We start from the raw sequence: 25,159 nt of genomic DNA on the forward strand, positions 1-25,159 counted from the left end.
AATTACAGCTTAACAGAGATTCACATAGAAATCAGCTATTTTAAATGGCAATAGTATTTTACAATATTACTGTTTTTTTATGTATTTTTTTGATCTAATAAATGTCAGAATAACATACTTTTTTCAAAAACATAGAAAAGGTCTTTTGAACGGTAGTGTCTTTAAATATTTATATAAATAAATAAATATTAAAGGGATAGTTCACCAAAAAAATGAAAAGTCTCTCATTAATTACTCGTCATGCATTAATTAAGGTCTGTATTTCAGGAGCTCACACTGAAGGAAAAACAGAACGAGAAGAAACAAGAACAGCAGACTCCCAGAGCAAACTCCAATATTGTCAAATTAAAATTGAGATTTTCTGGCTATTTTTGAGAATAGGGTCTAATCTCCTGAAGGCCCTTCTCGTGATTTTACTGTGTTTTTGTGCTTAGGAAAAGAAAGAGAGAATGTCCAAAGTGTTTCAGAAAAGCAAAGAACAGCTTCAAGAGGAGAAAAGACGTGCTGAGATTGAAAAGAAAGCTCAGGAGAAGTATAAGGAGTGGCTGAGAAAGAAGAAGCAAGACGAAATGGAGAGAAAGCTCCAAGAGAAGGTGTGTCCTGCTGATGAGAAACATATAGAAAAGAGCAGCGTGGGGAATTTCTCAAAACATTATTCCCGTTGAACATCATGAGGGTGTGGAAATATTTGTGCATCACACATGTGTAAAGTATGGAAGTATGGAAGCTTGTTTGTCACAGAATATTAATAAAAGAAAAATTGTTTTTTTTTTTTCTTCTTGCAATTCTGAAATGGAGTGAGATGTAAACTTTTTTATTCTGTGATGGAAATAAGCTTGACTTTGTTCTCGCTATTGCAAGTTTATATTTCACAGATCTTTTTTATTAACTTACACTTACTTTTTAATTTTTTCAGAATTGCGAGAAAAAAGGCTGAATTGCAAGATATTAATTCAGAATTGTGAGAAAAGTTGCAATTACCTTTTTTTAAAGAAAGCTTAACTTTCTTTTTTGCTTTTGTGGGTTTATATCTCACAAATCAGACAATTCTTCTTAGAATTGTGAGCTTATATATCCAAATTCTTTGTTTATATCACAAAATTTCCAACTTTTTTTCTCAGAATTGGGAAAAAAAAAAAACCTGAGAATTGTGAGGATTAAAAAGCTGCACTTACCTTTTTTTTGAGTTTATCTCATAATTCTTAATTTATGTCACAATTCTTTTCTCTCAGAACTGTGAGGAAAAAAATGGTAAGATAGAAAGACCCCCCTTTTTTTTAAATTCCATGACAGCCATAATATCAAGCACAAATATCCACACTGTAGATTCTGGCACACATGCAACATTGACTAATTTGATCACTTTAAGGCGACTATAACAATGTGAACTATCCAGCTCCGAGTTTCGTCAACCCCATTCCCTGGAAACCCATTCACGTCCCACAGCAAGAGCGAACGCCCAGGAAAGGTTCGGCCTGTAAGAGAAGGCCAGGACCAGCAAAGAGCCAGTTAACCCTGTCTCACACACAGACCTGAAGACACGATCAGTGACACTGACCTCTGCTGGTCTGAGTCCAGTGTTACCTCTTCTAAAGACATGCAGCTATTTGTCAAGTATTTCACATCCAAAAGACTCTTGGATTGTGTGTCTGCAGGCCTGATGTCATCTTTGTGATGGATGACAGATTCCTCATCTGTTATTTATGATTTTGACTTGTATGGTTTTGGTTGAATGTTTGCTAATTAGAGAATACAGATGATTTTTTTGTACAAATAAAAGATGTTTGCGATTACAGTAATTGCCCTGTAATATTTGAGTTAAATGGTACATCCAAACATTTCCACACATCCATCTTTTTAAAGAGCTCTTTGTTAGCATTTAAGTATTTAAGATTTTTTAATACTTTTGGATGAAGTCTTTTCTGCTCACAAAGACAGATTTTTATTACAGTATTCATTTGATGACAGTGAAATATTATTATGATTTAAAATAACTTTTTTTATTATTTGAATAGAATTTAAAATGTAAATTATTTCTGTGCTCAAAGCTGAATTTTCAGCATCATTACTCCAGTCTTCAGTGTCACATGATCTTCAGAAATCATTCTTATATGCTGATTTGATATTAAATATTTAAAACAGGTTTTGCTGCTTAATATTTCTGTGGAAACCGTGATGCAATTTTTCAGGGTTCTTTGATGAATAGAAAGTAGAGAATTTATTTGAAGTTAGCAATGTAAATTTCTCTCTACTGTCAATTTTGATTAAATTAATCCATCCTATTATCTACATCTATTTAAATGATGTACACATTGCATATTTTTAGTACCTCAAAATATTTTTAAGTGAATATATAGAATATTTGTGCTAAAAAAAAATAGGTTACACTGCAAGTTATGGAGTAGGAGATGTACTTATACAAAAATTAAGAAATCAGTTATCAATTTATTAATAAAAATTTTAAATGGACAAATGAATACGTATTTAAAATAAACAAATATTTAACATTTGGGGAAATAATAAATAAAAATAAATAAACGTATGGGTCAAAGACGAATAAGGGTTTAAGCATAAAAACAATAAGTGTAATACTGCTTTAAATTGTTCTTGTTTTCCCCCAAAAAAATTTAAAAAGTTTTCTGTTTAATTTAATTGCAATTTTGTTTTTCTGAGCAAAAAACAAATATCATAAATTTTTCCCTGATTTACAGTAAAATGCCATTCAGTGTAACAATCTTGATCAACAAAAATCAATTTATGACATATTAAAAAACTAAAGACTTTCACCCCAAATTCTAATTAGTTGTAATTTTACATTTTTAAAATTTGCCACTATCCCAGGTTTTTCCCATTTGTCAGTAAGAATTTTTTTACTCATTTAAAACACAGTAAAATTTAACATGCTTCCTTATTATTTTATATATTTTAATATGTACACGTCAGAATAAGCATGTTGTTAGAATTTTTACATAAATATTGTTACACTGAATGACAATGTAACATTATTTCACCGAAATCTTGACATTTTATTTATTTAAATATATATTTAATGTGCTTTCCATGGACATAAAATCACTTTTGTAAATTTCTTTTGATGTGGACATCTTAACGTCTTTGACCCATGTACAAAAATAATTATTTTAAATGCAAGTTTTGCTAAAATGCTGTTTTTTGTAGTTTATAGAAAAATACTAAAATTTACTTTGACACACATACCAACACCCATTATGACCTTTTTTTTTTTTTTTTTTTTTTTTGGGCAAATACTCATGTTTCCTTTTAAAAATGTGAAAAATGAAATAGTCTAATTACACATGTACGTTTTGATGTGCATGATTTTCAAAGCAGTCAGTGTTTGTACTCATGGTACAGTAGACTGACTGTTTCTGAGTCGAACACGAGGAGTCATTAACTAGCTTATCTGCATTTCCCCGAGTCAACTTGTGACCAGACACAAAGACCTCTGACCTCTGGACCGGGCCGAGAGCCAGACGCACCCCTCACACAGATGAGTGCATTGTCCGGCGTGCAGCGGTGCCTTGTGTTCATTCCAGCTTGTGACGTGAGCGTGAGTGTGTGTGGGTGTGCATTCACAGTTTACACACAATACTGTAGATCTCATCCCTTCACATTCTCATAAACACACTGGAGCAGAGATACGGTAAGTGCCACTATATATTCTTTCTGGAGTGTAGAAGACTAGTTTATAATGTGCGACTAGTCAAGGATGTGACAGACTGGTTATTTATTACGACAGTCAGATCTGACCAGTGATTGTGTGTAATAGAGCCAGATGGCGTGAGTTATGTGTTTATATCCTGTTCTGCTGAGCAAAGGTCACCTTTCAAGACAGCAGCACTGTTTTGCTTTTGATTTGTAGTCTAGTGCTTTCTAAGATGCATATGTATTCTTTGTTTTTACCTCAGTTTAAGGTTAAGGTGGTTAAGGACAGCGATAACAGGCTCATATTATGTAAAACTTTTAATATGCATGTTTTCTTTCCCAATAGACTGCAATATCTGTAAACTGCAGTTCCCAGAGATGCAGTGGTGCAGGTGGGCAGGCGACTGGACGTCTCGTCTCAAGACGCAGGTAGACAGGGGTGTGTCTGTTTGCATTTGACTGTTTGCGTTTCACAGAAAGTGTTGAGTTAATGCTGTGTGACGAGGTCGACTCACTTTGTTTAGGCACTATGGAGATTTCCTAACACGATAGTTTTAGTGCAAGCTTACAGAAAAGGCCTGCCTTTGGAAAACAGATTGCAGACATGGTGAAAATAGCACTGGAACTGTGACATTTGCGCCTTGAATGAATCATTTCGTGGTCTGTGGGTCACGATCCGCAAGTATTAATTACAGAAATGCAGTCCACAGGGCAGGAGGATGAAGACCGCTGTGACTTTCTGTTCAAGATCATCCTGATTGGTGACAGTAATGTGGGAAAGACCTGCGTGATCCACAGCTTCAGGTCTGGGCTCTTCAGTGACGGCCAGCACAACACTATTGGAGTGGACTTCACCGTTCGCACGATAGACATCGATGGGAAGAGAGTGAAGGTGAGCACTCAGATTTGGGATCTTTTAGAGTTTCAGTGTTTCTTTGGGGGTCCTTAAATTCAGAAAAGAACTCTTCAAGTAGATATATATGTAATAAAATAAAATAAAAAAAACAGTATTATACTATAACGGATATATATACAGTGGGTATAGAAAAGAATTACCCCCTTTAAAATAATCACATTTTGTTGCTCTGCAGCCTGAAATGAAGACGGACACAGTTTTTGTTTTATCCAGCTGTATTTACTCTGTGCTACTTATAGCATCCAAGTGAAAGATAAAACACCAACATATCAGAAAAAAAAATTAAAAAATACATAATCACTGAGTTGGAAAAAGGATCACCCCCCTCCTAAAAATAACTTAAACTCAATCATGTGTAGCTAATCATCTTCTCAGTGGAACACAAAGCCATTTGATTTTCATCTGTGATCAGCTGAGATCATTTTGATTATTTTAAAGGGGGGTGATTCTTTTCTATACCTACTGTATATTATTACGGTATTAAAAAGTATTTGTTTAGTTTTCTCAAAGGAGAAATAATTAATAGTAATTATATATATATATATATATGTGTGTGTGTGTGTGTGTGTGTGTGTGTGTGTGTGTGTGTGTGTGTGTGTGTGTAATAAATATATAAAATCATTATTATTATATAATAAAATAAACATTTAAATATATAAAATACATTATTATCATATTTAATAGGAAAAAGATACATATAGAATAATTAAAAATATATAAAATGTGTGTATATATATACAGTATATCGCTATTTTTATTGTTATTATTAATACAATTATTATTTATAATTATGAAATAAAGTAAATAAAGTAAATAAACAATTAAATTAACACACAATTATATATTAATTTTATGTATTAATTATATGTATGTATTAATTTCATGTTAAAAAAGGAAATAATAGGGGAAATAAATCAAGATTTTTTAAATTATTTTATTATAAATAATAAAAATAAAACAATGAAATATAGAATTGTATAATAAATAAAATGCATTATATTTTATAGGATAAATATACGTATACAGTTATATAAACAATGTGTGTGTATATAATTAAATCAATACGTAAAATAATATATTTTATTTCTTGATAATAATATTAATGAGTATATATTATTATTAAAGATATACAGATAGTTTTCTATAAAAATAGAATAGTACAAACTGAAATAAAATAAGAATTAGTCAATATAGAGTTCACATGATTTCTGTCCTTTCTTCAGTCTTCAGTCTGAAGTGTTTGATATTGACGTCTAACCTTTGACTGCAGAGTCAGACCTTCTGACTGTATCTTATCAAATGTGCTCACAGTGTTGAGATCTCTTCAGTAGATTTGAGATTACTGTGAAATTAGAGTCCTTTTCTCAGGAGCCTCCATTGAGTCTCACTGCAGTCTAGAAGAGACACTAGAGATTTTAAAGAGATGTCATTTGTGTTTTTTGTGTCTGTGTGGATCTGCGTGATGTTCTTGAGATCAGATGCAGGTCTGGGACACAGCGGGACAGGAGCGTTTCCGCACCATCACACAGAGTTACTACCGAAGCGCTCACGGTGCCATGATCGCATACGATCTGACCCGACGACCCACCTTTGAGTCTGTGCCGCACTGGATACAAGGGGTGGAGCAGTATGGAGCCGCCAATGTCGTCTTCGTTCTGATAGGTCAGAGCTGCGAGTCCCACAACCAGCTGAACTCTTTTCACACAAAATATTTATTTGAACTACCCCTAAGGTTTTAGAATAATCTAACAAGACATTCACATGTGCACAGTTGTCTGATATTGGTTAATGGTCACATGATATGCAGGTATATTAAATGTTAAAATAAAAATATATACATATATAAATAAATACTTATTTTTATGTAATCTTCGATATGTAATATTTAATATATATTTACATTTTCTGCAAAAAAGATTTAACGTATTAATAAATTAATTACATTACATAAAAATACAATTTTATTACATTTTTGTGAGACAAATATGTATATTTTGATAATATTAATTATATAGAAAAAATAATATGTATTTAAAATATTGAATTTACATTATAAGATTCAACATTATATATGTATATAATTTAATTTGAATATATCATAATTTATATATATATTACCTTCTACACATTGAAAATAGTTTTTTTTGTATTTTTAGGATATATATATATATATATATATATATATATATATATATTATATATATATATATATATATAAATTATGATATCTATATATATATATATATTAAAATTATATATATAATATGTAAATTCAATATTTTAAATACATGTATATATTTGTCTCATAAAAATTGAATACAATTGTATTTTTATTTATGAATTAAATTATTTATTAATGTTATATCTTTTTTGCATATATATATTATATATATATATATATATATATATATATATATATATATATTATATATATATATATATATATATATATATATATTACCACATTTAAAATATATTTTTTTTTGTATTTTTTAGGATATATATATATATATATGGACACACACACAGTGGGGATCAAAATTAGAGAACAATCTATAAATACTTATTTTTTTCTGAAATATTCTTAGTCTTGATCACTCAAAATCTGAAGAAATATTAGCTGTAGCATGTTTGACAGAATAGCCAAAACATTTGGAAAACACAGTGATCAAAATTAGAGAACAGTAACCTCTGTAGCCCCAAAAAAAATATTACAACTAAAATTTTGGAGGGTTACTGCTGTCAAAAATGAGTAGGAAGTCTAGAGGCTCTGTTCAGCACTGAACCTGCAAGCAATTCCAGCTGCAGTGCTGAACCCATTCCCCATTGAGTCTCCACATTATCCTGTCATCCCTTTGGTCTTGTGTGTGTGACTATTATTAGTTAGGGCATCTTTGGGCATCAAATCTTTGAAAGCTACTCAAGATAGATGCTTGAGAACTTTAGCAGCAAATAAACCAGATATTCATGATATATTTTGCGTCGTGCAGGTAATAAGTGTGACCTGGAGGCACAGCGGCAGGTGCTGTTTGAGGACGCGTGCACGCTAGCGGAGCACACAGGTGCGCTGGCGGCGCTCGAGACCTCCGCCAAACAGCATCACAACATCGAGGAAGCGTTCGAACTGATGGCGCGAGAACTCATAGCGCAGTACGGAGGAACAGTCCATCAGGACAGCCAATCAGATTCACCGACTGTTTTCCCACACTCAGACTCTCATCCAATAGATGAAGAAGAACACCTGGAGAAGAGGTCATGTGACTGCTGACGGGCAAATTTTTGCTCAACCCTGTAAAACACGTTGTAAATATAAGCCTTTGACGCTTTCCTGAGTGCAAACACAAATACGAACTGGATCATTTGCCAGATCTGTTTCACCAATATCATATTTTTACAGCCTCAATGTTTTAAGCACCCCATGCAACATGGTGTATGTGGAGTAAAAACAAATCAAATATCTGTAAAATGTAAAATTGCATTTAATGAATTAACTCTGTGAACATGTATACAAGTACAATATTACGGATTACCTCTTATGGGACCTTTATTGTGCAGTAGGTTGTGTAGAGTACAATAAAATGTTAAAAACTGTTAATAAATGCATTTTGTTCTCTTCGTAACACTTAACAATATAGGCTATTTAAAGGACTAGATATGAACAGAGATTTGTGTGTTAAAATGTTTAAAGCAATGAAGAATAATCACGCGGTTTGTCACAGATCAGCGTTGTCCTATGATCCGTACACACAGAACGCGTTCAAAAACAGCTGGAAAGAACAATTGCAAATTTGAAACAGCTGTAAAAGTTAAACTGTTTGCAGTTTATAAAATATGACATGATGCAAATAAAATATGACACGATGCACAAAAAACACCTGACTTGTGTACACAAGACAATTAAAAAACAGCGCTAACAAAACGTGAACGTGTGAACCGCTTAAGTGGTACAGTGTTTTACAGCAAACCTAAGTGTTCAGATTTACACACACTAACTGAGGCGTATGTGAACTTTTAATGGCGAATATTTCAGAGAACACACACATTTCCATCTATGAAGAAAAAACACTTCCTCCTGTGAGTGGCATCGAGTTGTTTCTTCATTAACTAGTATGGCTTTGTGGATGAAAGTCTTTCCTTGCTGCAGGCGTTTAACATCGTGCTTGTGAAAGTATCACGCTGAATCTCTCTGTTTGAGCTCACAAGCCACCTGAAGGTACGTCCTAACTTTCAAGTCCTGTCCCAAATGGTGCACTGGATTTAAGCTCGTCTAGATGGTAAACGTCATACCGCGAAACTCATTCATACCTAATAACTGCTACTTTTAATTAAAATTACACCATAATTTGTTCCTTTTGCGTTGCATGGGGCTCACTGTCCCTTAAGAACCTCGCAAGACTTTTGCAGAATGATGGTTACTGCCTAGACAAGATTGAGCATGATTTGGGACAAGGCCTAACACCATTAACCCGACTTGAGGTTGTCTACACCGGAAGTGTCAAAGCGAATCATCTTAAACACGAACAACTGCAAACTTCAGTGACCAACTTAAATGTGGCCACATCTTATGAAAAAGTTGAAGAAATAAGAGAAGTAGCATTGTAAGACACTAAGTCGCACTGAGAAATATAAAGTAGCAATTACTAGCAACAAAGTAGTAAATATATATAAGGAGTGGGTGTGTGTTAGTTGTTTGTTTTTTTAGTTACATAAAAGTCTATTTTTAGCTGTTGCGAGCTGTGCTTCATGCATCGTTACACTACTGACAATAGAAAATGAACCCTTTTTGACAAAATTTTGCAAAAATAACCACACCCTTATAATTACATTATTTATATTCTACTCTGGAAACAGCCTCTCAAATACAAAAGACATTTTAAAAAAAAAATTACATGCTTGAGTATTTAACAAATCAAATTCAATGCAATCAATTAACATAAATGTAAAATCATGTCAGACGGACAGGAAAAATAAAATGGCTCAAAAGCATGTAAAAAAATTTTTTTTTAAAGTTTAAAATAAAAAATGTGTGAGATTGGAGTATTAAGTATGTGGGGTATATTTGTAGCAATAGCCAAAAATACATTGTATGAGTCAAAATTATTGATTTTTCTTTTATGCCAAAAATCATTAGGATATTAAGTAAAGATCATGTTCCATGAAGATATTTAGTAAATATACTACCGTAAATATATCAAAACTTAATTTTTGATTAGTAATATGCATTGCTAAGAACTTTTATAATATTATGAATATTGACCGATCCTAACAAACCATACATCAATGGAAAGCTTATTCATTCAGCTTTCAGATGATGCATAAATCAAAAATTTCTGACTGGTTTTGTGGTCCTAGGTCACAAATAAAAAACTCTGACAATGGACACTTCCTGTGTAGACAGGAATTATAATCGGGATCGATTTCGTTTTGACAAGTCGTGGTGCATCACATGTAGATATGTTATAATATACAATGATTTACTGCAGTGACCAGCCCTCCAGCTGGAAGACCAACTCCACTCCATCCTGAACGTCATGGACGACAAAGGAAGGCTGGGTCAGGCTGGGGTCGAAGCGGAAGTCCCGGTGACCGTGGAAAATCTGCTGCTCGGTGACCGTCTGCTCCGGGTCGGAGGGCAAGTCCTGGTGGTTGTGGTTGTAGACGCCCGTGCAGACCAGGATGGAGCTGCAGCCTTCGGGCAGACGGTGATCGAACGAGCCTCCCACCATCACGCGCCCGGAGCGTTTGGCATCGTCGGACGCTTCACACTGCAGGTCGCCGGTCACCTGGCTGCTCGAGCCGCCCTGCGCCTGCACCTGTGCACGGGTGCGGTCCATCGCTTTGAGGTAGCGGTTGTACAGGTTTGCACCATAAATATCAGCCATCGGGTTGTCACTGTGAGAGAGAGACACATGCATCAAACATACTGAACGCTAAAAGTTTAAAGGGATAGTTCCCCCAAAAATGAAAACTTCTCACCCGCAATCCATCCTAGGTGTATGCGACATTCTTCTTTCAGACGAATACAATCAGAGTTATACTGAATAATGTCCAGGCTAATCCATGCTTTATAATGGGAGTGGTTGGCAGCCTCTAGGATGGCTTGAGGGTGAGTAAGTTTCATTTTTGGGTGAACTATACCTTTAAATAATTACTTTTTTTTATGTTTCTGAAATAGTTTTTTGTGCTCACCAAGGTTGCATTTATTTGATGAAAAATTGTGAAATATTATTACAAAGTAAAATATCTGTTTTATTTGAATAGATTTTAAACTGTAATTTATTTCTGTGATGCGCAGCTGTATTTCCAGCATCATTCCTCCAGTCTTCAGTGTCACATGATCTTCAGAAATCATTCTAACATTTCTTATTATTATCGATGTTGAAAACAGTTATGCTGCGTAATATTTTTGTGGAAACGGTGATTCGCTATCATTCAAAAGTTTAGGGGAAGCAGGAGGAAATTAATACGTTTATTCAACAAGGATGCATTAAATTGATCGAAGGTGACGTCGCAAATTTATATTTCAAATAAATAATGTTCTTTCTATTCATCAAAGAATCCCAAAATAAATATATATATATATCCACAAAAATACAAAGCAGCTTAAAACACTTAATAATAATAATCAGAGATGTTTCATGAGCAGCAAATCTGTGTATTAGAATGATTTCTGAAGATCATGTGACACTGAAGACTGGAGGAATGATGCTGAAAATTCAGCTGCGCATCACAGAAATAAATTACATTTTAAAATATATTCACATAGAAAACAGTTGTTTTGAATTGTAAAAATATTTCACAATATTACTGTTTTTACTGTATTTTTCATCAAATAAATGCAGCCTTGGTGAACATTAGAGACTTCATTCAAAAGCGTAATTATTCCAGACTTCTGACCAGAAGTGTACGCTATGGATTGAGCTCAAAGGCCAATGAAACTTGACCATTCAGTCTTCAAAACATCATATCGCTGACTCACCCAATGGCGTAGAGTCTCTCGACCGGTCGGGTCCAGCCCAGTTGCTCGGCCTGTTTTCTAATGAGCAGTTCAGCATAGTTGTAAGTCACAATGCTGGGCTTCCCGATCAGAGCCTCGTACTTCAGCTCACAGCCTGTTATCTTCTTATAGATGCTCTCCAGACACACGAGGAACATGCCGTGACCGAATCTAATGGACAACAAACATCTTGTTCATTTGTCATTTAATGCTATAGTTAACCATCATTTAGCTATTAGATAAAAAATAAATAAATCATCCTGACACTGACCGAGGGTTTTTGGCTTCGGCCATCCACAGCAGGTCCATGTTGCAGGCCAGCACAGGGATGTGTGGGTAATGCAGTGATGTCACGGGGTTTCCTGGCCTCCCATTGGTCAAGAGCACATCAGTGATCAGCTGTATGTTGGTCTCCCACCTGACAGGCTCACCGAACAGGATGACCGCTATGAAGTGACAGTAAATGCAGATGAGTGTGGACACAGATCTCAAGAACAGAAAGAGAAAACAGTGGAGCGAAACTTACCATCTATTGGTGGCAAATCCTTAGATGGGGGATTCTGGGGAATATTGTGTGCAGTAAAGGTTAAGATTAGGGATCTGTTCAGATAGTTGTAGTCATAGACACTTGCCTATTCGAATATCATTGTTTCTACTCACCATGTCTTTGGGTCTGCGATTGTGATCCACTACATCCAGGAGAGGATTCGCATCCCTTAACATGTCGATGGTCACAACGTTCTTGAATCCTACACTGGAGTTTATTTGGTCAAGGACAATTAAATACAAACATATGAAACTATACACACACACACACACACACACACACATATATATATACACACACACACACACACACACACACACACACATATATATATATACACACAGACACACATATATATACACACACACACACACACACATATGTGTTTGTGTATATATATATATATATGTGTGTGTGTGTATATGTGTGTGTGTGTGTGTGTGTGTGTGTGTGTAATATAAATATTTATTATATGTGTGTGTGTGTGTGTGTGTGTGTGTGGTATATATATAATGGTGTGTGTGTGTGTGTGGTGTGTGTTATATATATATGTGTGTGTGTGTGTGTGTCATATATATATATCATATTATATGTGTGTGTGTGTGTGTGTGTGTGTGTGTGTATATATATGTGTGTGTGTGTGTGTGTGTGTATATATATATATACACGACGTTGTGTGTGTATATTTATATATGTGTGTGTGTGTGTGTATGTATATGTGTAATATATTAAAATATTTAAATATATATTTTCTATATATTTACATATTCTTAAATAATATATTTTATTATATATGTATTGTTATGATCTTTATTATAAAAATATATTTAGAACTATTAATGTATTATATTAATTATAATTACAGAAATGTATTATTTATTATAATTACAATTTATTATAAATATAATTTACAAATGTAATTTAATGATATTTTTTTAATCATTTAAATTATATTTGATTAATTGTATTATTTATTAAATGAACTATTATAGTTAATTTAGTGAATATAGTATATTAATATATATTATTAAATTATATATTTTATTATTACAAATTTGCAATAATTAATTACAATAATTATTATGTTATAACTATATATCTATATATAATAATATATATCTAGATATATATCTATATACACACACACACATAAAATTATAACTAATATAATTATAACCTAACTATAGTAATTATAAATATGCTAAATATAAAAACTAAAAAATAATTATAGTTATAATTATTACAATATTTTAATAGTAATAAATAACAATAATATAATATATTAATAATAATATAATATTATAATATAAATTATTTTCTATAAATTATAATAATTTATTATTATATTATATTATTAATATTTTTTTAATTATTTTTATTTATTTATATTAAATAATAATAGTCATTAAAATCAAGGCAAAGAAGGATACTTGTGTGCAACTTCCACCACGGGTCCCTGTCCGGACACCAGCACACACAGGTCATGGAACTGAGTGAACACCCGCAGAGGACTGTGGGATAGCACCACCTGGTCTGCTGACACCTGTTTGGAGGAATCAAACCGTCCTGTCTTACTCTCGGACACATCGGGCAACCTGGAGGGTGTAAATATTAGCGGTTACACCTGTCGTCAGGTGTCTCACCTCAACCTCCAGAAGGTGAGACAGCTGCTCAGCCTTGGTTTCTCGGAGAGAGTTCCCCGCATTTGTCACAAACACCACAGGGACCTTGTATCTTCCATCGCTGTCCACCAGGTTCCTGAAACACTGTTTGGCTGCAGGGATGGGCGTCCGTCCACGTACCAGCACCCCGTCAATGTCAAACAGAAGCCCAAACAAGCTGCGATCCCGTTCACACGCATCCTCAAAACAAAATTCATTTACATTTCTATGAGTTAGCACTCATTCAGCACACACTTTTATCAAAAGTGACCGACTGTACTCATCTGTTAACCTCGGTTTTTCAAGAGGTTAAATGTCTCGATCAAGGTCACAAGCAGGGATTTGAACCTACAACCTTCAGGTTACAGATCAGGTCAGGCCCAAACTGAACCATGACGCCACACCGCCCCCTAATGACAAAGCGTTTTATTCCCGCCTTTAGACTGTTATCACATTTCCTGCAAAAGGAAAGCGAAACCTTGAGAGGCTTTGCACACTTCTTCTGAAACATTTTTGAGAATATATATATATATATAGGTATATATTAAATATTTTATAATTAATATATATATAATTAATATGATATAAAATATTACATCTAAATATAATACATTATATGATGTAATAAATTTACATCTAATAATAATAATTGATATATCTATATATATAATTAATATAATATAATATATTACATCTATATAATATATAATTTCTATATATTTATATATATATATATATATATATATATATATATATAATTAAAATGATATAAAATATTACATCTAAAATAAGATTAATAATATCATTTTATTTATATATATATATATATATATATATATATATATATATATATCTATATATATATATATATATATATATATATCTATAATATATATACTATGCACTATTTAATTTTTATATTTTAGAAAATAAAATTATATAAATAGCCATATAATATATAAATACGTACAACACTTTATATAAATATACATATAAATAATTATAATGATATACATTATATTTATAATATTATATAGCCTAATATACACTTGATTATAATATAATATGTTAATTTTTGAACCGAGAATGCTGTCTAGAAAGGCAGCTCACTATGATTTGAAACACAGACAGATTCTGACCCGAAACTTCTGAAAACAAAACAACACCACAAGCCTGTTTGCCCATAACACTTCTCGTCCTGCTGAGGTCTGGGGGTGTTTGATGGCTCATTATTATTATTACTGAAGGCTGAATTATGAATAATAATAATGAGCGTGAACTCACTGTGCTGTAGCGGCGCCGCGTCTGCGCAGAAGCAGCTGCATTAGTGACTTTCCTGCTCAGTTTCACGCCTCTCCACCCGAGTCTAAACATACTCACGCGGGGAAAGATCTCTGCCATGTTTTTCCAGCAAACAGAAGAAGAAACGAGACAGTGTTTCTACTTTGACCTGAGCATGACTCCTCGTGCACTAGTGCTAACCATTAGCTCACATGCTATCAGCAGCTGTCAAACATGTTTTTCTAGCTCTAAAGTCCACGTAGGAGATCCGTGTGTGGCTCTTATCTAAATCAATCTCGGAGCGGTGTGTGTCAGCAGGAAATAGTGCAGAATGACAAGCGCCTGCTGCGAGAAGCTGACGCCAGGCTGCGTTGGTGCTGCGCAAACGTGACGCAGTGAGAACGCGCTCCAATAAACAGACACTTCCGGTTTCTAACCAGCGTGTTTTGAAAGTGAGCACGCAGGCAGCATAAACATTGTTTTTATTGTACAACAGTAGTTATTTACTGCACACCTGACCGTTTTATGAATAAATAAAGTGACTAAAGTGATCATTTAGGCTGTTACTTAGTCTGTAAACTGATTCTCGGTCTAAATAAACCTGTATAACGCGTTCTTCGTTCAGATTTAAAGCGGTATGTCAACAAAAGAGCTTTTCTTTAGGCTAATTTTTATGAATATTGATATATTGCATTTTTTTTAATTTACCTTAATTTTAGAGTAAAGTCAGATCACCTACAGCTCATTATATTTAGATAAATTAAGATATAAAATAAAATAATATATTTTAATAATAAAAAAATTATGTATTATGAGTGCATCACATTAAAGTCTTTTTTAAGTTTTAGGCCATACACTGTGATGATGGATTCTCCTCCTACAAAAGAGCATAAAAGGTAAATATAATTTATATTTAAAATATCCCATATATATATTCCCACTGGTAGTCTTATTATCTCATTACCATAAGGCAAAAATCTTTCTCAAATGAATGATCTATACATTTTGCATATTGGTTTTAGTTCTTGTGCCTTTAATTTAACCATAATATTACAAAATACTGCATTATATGCGAGAACGTAATGATATTGTTTTTAGTTCTTGTGATTTTAAAATAATTTCATAAATTAAACCAATGGTTGGATTATGATAATGAGAATTCCGGGGTTAGAATGAATTGAAAAAAAATAAATATTATTTGAAAAATAAATAAATAAATAAATAAAGTAATAATAAAATAATAATAATAATAAAAAGAATAATACTAATTGAAATTATTATTTTAAGATTTTTTTACAATTATTTTCATGAACATTTATTATTTGTAATATTAATAATACTATTTTATGTCTGAAATCCCAAATGACACACTTTTAAGTGTCTCTTGCTCTCTCTCTGTGTTTGTGTCAGTCCTGAGCTGAGCCCGCAGCGTGAGTCTCCGCTGCCCTCCGTCTCCGAGCGAGCTGCTGGACTTCTACAGACAGAAGGTGGCGCAGTTTGATGGAGAACATGATGACCTGCTGCAGAAGCTGGAGAAGTACAGGAGCACCGCGGAGGAGCAGGTGACCTCCTCTCACCTGGATGATGTTTCTGTTCTCTCCACTCTTCATGGATACAGTCCAGGTGGAGGCGCTGCAGGCTCAGCTGGAGGAGCAGACGCGGCTGGCTAAAGAGCAGGTGGAGGCATTCATCAGGAGGAGAGACAGGTACAGCACCAGCGCCAGCAGGACAGAACCACGGCCCTCACCGACTCCTTCTGTCCCAACAAACCCAGAGCATCAGACATGAGCGAGACTCTCACGTTTTCAGACTGCAGCGCATGCAGAACCTGCTGTACGAGAGCACCAGGGAATCCTGCAGCTGAAGATCGAGAAGAGCTGGATGCTGGAGGAGGACTGTCTGCTGTGAGAGCTGGACTCCTTCAGGAGCGGCTGTGAGAGGAGCAGCCTCCTCCTCCGTCCACACGAGAGCAGACAGACACACGAGAGGAGATCAGGGTCAGACCGCTGATTCCTTCTTGTTTTAAATAACTTATGTTTTCGAAATGGCACAGATGCCTGGAATAGAGTTGTGTAAACTTTTTAATACCAAGGACCCCAAAATTTGATGATGATGATAAAAGTTTTATGTAAAAATATTAATGTATAATTTCATACAATTTTAATAGAATAATATGTGTGACCCTGGAGCACAACAGCAGTGTTAAGTCTCTGGGGTATATTTGTAGCAATAGCCAAAAATACATTGTATGTCTCAAAATTATCGATTTTTCTTTTATGCCAAAAAAAATCATTAGGATATTAAGTAAAGATCATGTTCCATGAAGATATTTAGTAAATTTCCTACCGTAAATATATCAAAACTTAATTTTTGATTAGTAATATGCATTGCTAAGAATTCATTTGGACAACTTTAAGGAGGATTTTCTCAATATTTAGATTGTTTTGCACCCTCAGATTCCAGATTTTCAAATAGTTGTATCTCAGACAGATATTGTCCTCCTAACAAACCACACATCAATGGAGAGATTATTTATCCAGCTTTCAGATGATGTATAAATCTCAGTTTAAAAAAATGGACCTTTATGACTGGTTTTGTGGTCCAGTGTCACATAAAATCGTTTCATTATATATAATAATAATAATAATAATAATAATAATAATAATAATAATAATAATAATTATATATACAGTCGTGGTCAAAAGTTTACATACACCTTGCAGTAAAATGCGTCTTATTTTCTCTTTAGTACTGACCTGAATAAGATATTTCACATTAAAGATTTTGAGATATAACTTTTAAATATTTGTTATCTGTTATATTTATAATGTATAGATAGCATATAAATTGTACATATAAATTACATAATTTTACATTTTATAGTGATTTTGTGCAGAATAAGCATGTTTTGACTGAAAAACGTTTTATAGGGAGGAATCACATTCTCCTTCATCTTTTAAAACAAGACTTTATCCAGCTCTCACAAGGGGTTTTGTCTTTCTTTCTTTTTTTCCCAGCAGGCTTTGCAGGAGGAACTGCAACAGGCTCACACTGTTCCTTACAGTTTATTCATGCTGCTGAATTTCCTATATAAGATAAATAAAGGTTGATTTTTGTATTCATAATGAAAGTGAGTCACCATTTTTCACTGGTCTGAGACAATAACAAACACAAGGCCCATGTTCATTTTGTAGCAACGAAACATCTCAATTTAAACATCTAAAACATTTCAAGACAAAAACCAGACTGAAATGCTGGGAAGAGACAATACATATTTCAGTCGACAAAAACTAAAACATACAGATGAATCTGATGAAAATTATTAAAAACACGCTCATGTCATACTTCACCACACGCACAAAAAAAAAACATTGTGCATAATGAAAATGATTATTTTTAAGACTTTTTGCACATTTAACAATTCAGCACATTTTCAATCTAATTTTGTATATATACTATATATATCGTATAAACTGTACATGCATGGTAGTGTCTGCTCTACTGAATTATTTAATTTGCATTTTAATAAAAAAATTAACAAAAATTACAAATTATTCCAGCAATGCGAATTTGGGGGTAAAATCGGTTTAATCGTCTGTTTAAATGAAAATAGCACAATGCAAAAAACATTGTTTTATTGACATTAAACAAATTAAAGTTTTTATAATTAACAATAAAGCAAATTTTGTTCAAATTATAGTATTGACATTAAACAAATTAAAGTTTTTTTAATTGTAGTTTATGTATTTTTTGTTTTATTTTTTTTTTTAATTTATATATATTTTTATACACTTTAGTCATTTTTTCATTTCAGTAATGAGAATTTGGGGGAAAAATGTGCTTAACTGACAAGAAAATATCACAATGCAAAAAAAAAAAAAATAAATGTATTGTAACATTATGCAAAATATAATTTATGCAACATCTGAAATATGACCTGGTGCAATTCATGAGGTTCACTCATACACACGAAAAGACTGATCCTGAGCACAGCGAAGCGGTGACACTGTCACATACTCTAGAAAATCCACCTTTGTCTCATTCAAGTATAGCATTCATTTCCCAAAAACATCTCCAAATGAGAGTTTGGTCATTTGAAATTAAAATACGTTGAGTATATTGCACAATAGTCTATAATGTACCGTTTTTCATTACTTGGCAATAATATTAACAGTACAAATGTGACACTATGCCTCGACTATTAAATCAGCCAAAATGTATACATACATATAAATTAAACCCACATATGAGTCTTCGCAATGGGGACGCAACACTGAAAGCTGCACTTCACACGTACCTGGAAACCTCAGGCTTCACCACTGACAGAACGACCTAAAACACAGTTCATTTGCTCCGGAGGCACTAAAGTGCATTGTCACACGCCATTAAAGATCACAAACTGATTGTAGTGTTGAAACTTTGGCCTTTGGTGGTGGTTCTTTTTGCAGCACTAATACACAAGTCCAAACAGACGGGCTCATTTCAGTCTCCGCAGTGTTTGTTTCGCTCATTTTAAGGACTTATCAGGAGGAGACTAGGACTTCACAAGTATGAATATATTCTACTCTGATAGTGAGCCTTACAATAAGTTAAACAAACTCTGAAAACATGTTCAGATAGACTTGGCCATCAAAGGAATAATTCACCCCAAAATGAAAATTTACTGAAAATAAACTTATCGGGTCAGGACATCCAAGATGTAGATGAGTTTGTACTTTTTCTTCATCAGATGTTGGAGCAATGCAGCATTGCATCACTTGCACGCCTGCACCAATGGATGTGAATGGGTGCCGTCAGAATTAGATTACTATTGTGATGTTTTTTATCAGCGTATTATTCAGGACTCTCATTCTGACGGCACCCATTCACATCCATTGGTGAGCAAGTGATGTACTGCTACATTTCTCCAAATCTGATGAAGAAACAAACTCATCTTTAGATGGCCAGCAATTTTTTGGGAGAACAGTACCAGTTCCATTCATTAATGAGCACAAAGAGGCACCATAACTGCTTTTAAAACACCAGCTTTAGTAAACAAACTCCAGTTTTATAAATCCACAGGGCTTTTAGGGAGGTTGATCAGTGTTTCTGGAGCGGGTTTGCGAGTTGATTGTGTTCACAGTGTGAGGACTGACCGCGGGTCAGATCATGTAGTTCTTCTTCAGCACCTCCAGGTACTGTTGAGTGGCTCTGCTCACGGGGTCCGGCTGCTCCAGGGTCAGGTTCAGGTTCTGCGAGCCAGAGGCCGATCCTACGGGAGACATGCGGGCAGTTCCTCCTTCCAGAATGACACGAGAATGACAATCAAGTCACTTTTGAGCGCAATCGAATTAATACAGAATACATTTGTGAATGGATTGAGTGGGAGATCCAATCAGTCATAATGTAATTCTGATTAAAGATCATATTAACCCCGTAAAAGTTGACATTTAAAAGTATAGTCTGAAAAATTAAGCGTTTATAGAACCTTTAGACAAAAAAAGTGTTTGTATTTTATACCTGGCTTTTTGTGGCTCAGATACTATGATATAGGAGAATATGGAGTTCATACTCAGGAGGAAAAAACATCTCAATATTATTCAGAGGCCCAAACTGAGCAAAAATATGCCATTTGGTGCCGTCGCTGATATTTAAATTGCCAAACCAAAACCAAAGAATTAAATTTTTTATACCTTGTAATCCTAAATTAGTGAGATCTTAATAACAGTGTAACAGACTATTTACATAAAAACACATATAAACATTGTGTTCTAATAATGTCTCACCATAGTCCCAGCTCCTTCGATATGTTTTCTTCTCCAGCTCCGTCTGCATCTGCAACAGGAACAGACCAGATCTGACTTCATCTCATCAAACACACGTCCTAAAACTAGCACTCGGTCAGGTTATTGTTTAGTTTACATTGCCACAGTGTTCATACTATAAAAATGCATAGCCATAACTATGCAGACGCATCATGGTGTTGACTCATCTGATTGGTCAAAATCCAGACGCTAGTAAAAGTATCTGCTACCATTCACAATGGTGGGTTTTAAAGCTGCATTTATTTGATTAAAAACACAGTAAAAGCAGAAAAAATATAATATATTTTTACTATTTAAAATAGCTGTTTTCCATTTGAATATATTTTAAAGTGTAATTTATTCCTGTGATGTTAAAGCTGAATTTTCAGCAGCCATTACTCCAGTCTTCAGTGTCACATGACCTGATATTTTTTAATGATTTCATGCCTGAACAAACGGCTGTAAAGTAACCCCGGCTAGTGATATAATTATAATACATTTGATTAGTATAATAGTGTATAAAGACTGTTGTGAATGTCAGGGGCATTTAAAAAAAGGCAGATCCGATGCTAAACTGAATCAATTTCACATGTATAATAGTCTGAGAAATGGGACTGATAGTTACTGACCTGAGAATAGCAGAACATATTAAATCACACATTTGATCATAAATAGTAGATCCTGTTTAAATATTAATGTTCAGACATGCTACTTCAGGATTATGTATGCTGTACACAGTAGGTCAATTTTCTGTCCTTTAAATACCCAGATGACCTACAACATTCATCAAAACATGCAGTTAACAACCAGAGCACACTGCACTCAGTACTGTATCCCACAATGCAATGCGCTTGTCTTCCATTTCCTTCCATTTCCAGTGTAATGATTGAACAGTCTCTGATCCAACTTCCAAAAGTTAATATTTTTACACAAAATAATTAAGATGTAAAATTATTTGTTTATTTCCTGCAACTAAAGGCTGATTTCTGAATTAAACTGAATAAGGTAAATATACAACAGTGTAGCATGAAACAATGTTTTTATGTTGTATACTGCATATTTAATGCATGCAATTTTTAGATTTAATAAAATTTATTTTTTTTTATACTGATTTTTTATTGAATTACTTTATTTTTAATGAATGAAATTTTTAATTATTTTATATTACAACTATTAAAACTAAATATATTGCATATATAATACTTTAAAAAAACTGAAAATCTATTTAAACTACATAGAAATATAAAAAAAAAAAAAAAAATGAAAAAACCATGTAACAAGATTACTAAATTTTAACTAAAATTGAAATGAAAACTGAAAAATATAAAAATTAAAGTTAATCCAAAATTTAATAAATACTATAAAAGTATATAAATTATACTTAATAACTAATTCTGAACAATTAGTTTTCAAAATGTTTTTTATAAATCGACAGTGTGTAGTAGAAGCTGTAATGCATAGATACAGTGTGTATAGAATATAATTACCCCCCTTTAAAATAATCATATATTTTGTTGCTTTGCAGCCTGAAATGAAGATCGGACATCCCGTAAGTCTACAATCAAACTTTGATCTAATTAAAAATCTTGCTCAGAATTAAAAAAAAAATCTATTCAGCATGATTTGTGACTCAAACGTTTGCTCCCATAAACAGCTGTGTGAAGCCACAGAGACACATTAAGCAGGTGTGTGTGTGTGTGTGTGTGTGTGTGTGTGTGTGTGTTCTGACAGTCAGAGATCTGCACACATCAGCTACACACCTGCTCAGCTATCAGGCTGCAGAGAGGACAGGTGAGAAACAGACTTTTGAGCTAGAAGCTGAAGATATCAGAGACAGAAGAGGATATGAGTCCAGACAGCAGCCACAGGAAAAACAGACCAGAAGGTTATTTGCTACGTTTATGAAGGGAAAGATAGTGGAGGGAGAAAATATATCATCGTTGGTTAGTTTTAGAATCACCACCTGACATGGGATTTATTTTGGGTGTAAGTATTAGAACATGGTTAGTGTTGAATGTTGAGCCAGGGTGTTGTAGCATTTGGAAACCTTTTCACAGTCTACATGAAATGACTTCATGCACCATCGCTCACCTTTGCCAGGTAGGCCTCTACGCGGCTGCTCTGCGATTCCCCTACCGTACCCAGCAGAGGCGTCCCGAGGCCCAGACTCCTGTTCAGGGGTCCCAGAGAGGCTCCGTATGCCCCCACGGAGCCTAGAGATGCCACATCTAGAGCGGGGCCCCCTAATCCGCCGTTCACTATACTGCTGGAGAGCAGAGATTTACTGCGCTGCCTCTCGCTCAGGAGTTTAGTGTTGGCCTCTGCTAACCGCTCATTCGACCTACACAAAAAGACATTTTGGCACATTATTAAAAAAAACAAACAAACATTTAATCACTATGAATCATTGAAATAAATCAATACTTCTACGATTAAACAAATTTATTATTTACTGATAGAAAATTATTAAAATAATACATTTAATTAATACATTAATAATTATTAATAATAATACATTTAATAATTAATAAATTAGGGTAACTTATTATTTTTTATTTATTTTAATAATTTATTTGTGTTCGTTTTTAGTTTGTAAGTTTAACATAATTGTCTGTGCCTCCCTTAATACGCTATAAACAATATTTTTTTCTAATTGTAGTTTCCTAATTCTATTTATTTTTTATTTTATTAATTTATTTGTATTCATTAATTTTAGCTTTACTTGGTAATTTTACCATTTCTGCGCATTCCCTGATCTGCTCTGAAACAATTATTTATATGTTACAATTTTTATTTCTATTTTATTAATTTATTCATAATTATTATTTTTAGTTTTACTCGGTCAATTTATCATCATTTTCCATACCTCCCCTGATATGCTTTAAAATAATATTCATTGACTGATTGATTGATTTTAGACTTTATTTCATTAAGCTTGGTAAATTTATCAATTTTCTTCATCTATACATTTTTGAGATATGTTTTGAAATATTACTCCTTTATGTGTAGAATTTTATTTTAGGATTTTTTTGTATTAATTTATATGTATATTTTTACTTACATTAAAATGTTTAGTTTTATGTAGCTAATTAATCATTTTGTGTTTCTCACTTCATATGCTTTGAAATAATATTTAATTATTTATTTATTTTTAGGACTTTTATATGATTAATTCATTTGTATTATTGTTTTTAGTTTTACTTACTAAAACTACAATTTTTAGAGCCACCTTGATATGTTTTGAAATAATATTTATTTCCATTTAACTTTTTTTTGTTTAACATGGTGAATTTATTAATGATAATAATAATAATGCATTTTATTTAATGGTGCCTTTCTAAACACCTATGGTCAACAGTATTATTCGTTGTGAGAGAGGGACGGAGACAATTAATATTATGCAGGTGGAAATATGCAGTACGTGTTATATTATCAGATTTAGTCAGATTTGAGAGTAGATCTTGTACCAATGAGTAAGACCTCAGTTTTATCACTGTTGAGTTTTAGAAAGTTGGCTGAAAGCCACTCTTTAATTTCAGCTAAACATCTGGTCAAGGAAGGTGGAGGAAAAGAGCTAGAGTGTTTGGAAGACAGACAGAGCTGGGTGTCATCGGGCATAGCAGTGAAAATGGATACCATATTTCCTGAAAATATAGCCAAGAGGGAGTAAATAGAAGATGAATAGCAGTGGGCCCAAAACAGAACCCTGAGGGACACCAGTGGTAAGGGCCCAAAACAGAACCCTGAGGGACACCGGTGGTAAATTTTTTAGTGAGATATGACCTAAACCAGGACAGAGTGTGCCAGTGATACCTATAGAATCAGCTGTACAATTTATCATGATTTTTTTAGCCTGATATGCTTTTAAATAATTAACCGCCATTAATTTTTTTTTGTTATATCTGAAAAATGTCATTAACGTGATTAGAATTAAGACATATTTCTAAATGTAATTTTGAGGACAGTCTCCCATGATGACCTCTGTAACGCGTGTCGCGGAGCAAGTGCGAACCTCCCTCTCAAACAGTAAATAACGGAATGAGCGGAAAAAGAATACACTGTTTTCTAATTTTGGACACAGCGACCAGAAGATCAGATTCGCTCAAGAGACTGTGTCAGCAACAAGGGTAGAAGGAAATGACAACAACACCTGGCTTGCATTAGAAACAGGTAAGGTGTATTAAAGGGAAGGTGCAATAATGCAATAATAAAAGTAAAAAATATATAATGATAATAATAGTAAGTCAGAGTTTCAATAACATCATCAAAATCAACAAAAAGTCAAAAATGGAAAGAAATGAAAAGAATGAA

The 25,159-nt window shown here is 33.5% G+C and overlaps 2 protein-coding genes, 1 long non-coding RNA gene and 1 pseudogene across 4 annotated transcripts; 2 read left to right on the top strand and 2 right to left on the bottom strand.

The window, feature by feature from the left end:
- Positions 1–3,515: 3,515 nt before the first annotated feature.
- Positions 3,516–8,199, top strand: LOC109099414 (ras-related protein Rab-19-like). 2 transcript variants are annotated; one of them, XM_042715022.1, is made up of 5 exons: positions 3,516–3,661; positions 4,010–4,092; positions 4,367–4,555; positions 6,058–6,241; positions 7,570–8,199. In XM_042715022.1, exons 2-5 carry the CDS (start codon positions 4,042–4,044, stop codon positions 7,845–7,847), a joined length of 702 nt encoding a protein of 233 aa, XP_042570956.1. In that variant the 5' UTR covers positions 3,516–3,661; positions 4,010–4,041; the 3' UTR covers positions 7,848–8,199. The 2 variants fall into 2 exon arrangements, with proteins under 2 accessions (XP_042570956.1, XP_042570955.1); XM_042715021.1 differs by lacking the exon at positions 3,516–3,661 and having other exon boundaries at positions 3,694–4,092.
- A 1,603-nt stretch (positions 8,200–9,802) lies between these two features.
- Positions 9,803–15,419, bottom strand: LOC109099394 (haloacid dehalogenase-like hydrolase domain-containing 5). The gene is made up of 8 exons (XM_019112907.2): positions 15,069–15,419; positions 13,767–13,985; positions 13,554–13,666; positions 12,237–12,330; positions 12,103–12,136; positions 11,848–12,022; positions 11,559–11,747; positions 9,803–10,471 (listed from the first exon to the last, which is right to left on the bottom strand). Exons 1-8 carry the CDS (start codon positions 15,183–15,185, stop codon positions 10,054–10,056), a joined length of 1,359 nt encoding a protein of 452 aa, XP_018968452.1. The 5' UTR covers positions 15,186–15,419; the 3' UTR covers positions 9,803–10,053.
- A 116-nt stretch (positions 15,420–15,535) lies between these two features.
- On the top strand, positions 15,536–18,683 carry LOC109099395. Its single transcript, XR_006153573.1, has 4 exons — positions 15,536–15,700; positions 15,908–15,961; positions 16,476–17,062; positions 18,086–18,683. It is a non-coding gene; the product is annotated as an uncharacterized LOC109099395 (long non-coding RNA).
- Positions 18,684–19,938: 1,255 nt separating this feature from the next.
- The window catches only part of LOC122135665, a 47,032-nt pseudogene continuing 41,811 nt past the window's right edge, over positions 19,939–25,159 (bottom strand).

Source organism: Cyprinus carpio, chromosome A25, assembly GCF_018340385.1.
Source record: "Cyprinus carpio isolate SPL01 chromosome A25, ASM1834038v1, whole genome shotgun sequence".
NCBI lineage: Eukaryota > Metazoa > Chordata > Actinopteri > Cypriniformes > Cyprinidae > Cyprinus > Cyprinus carpio.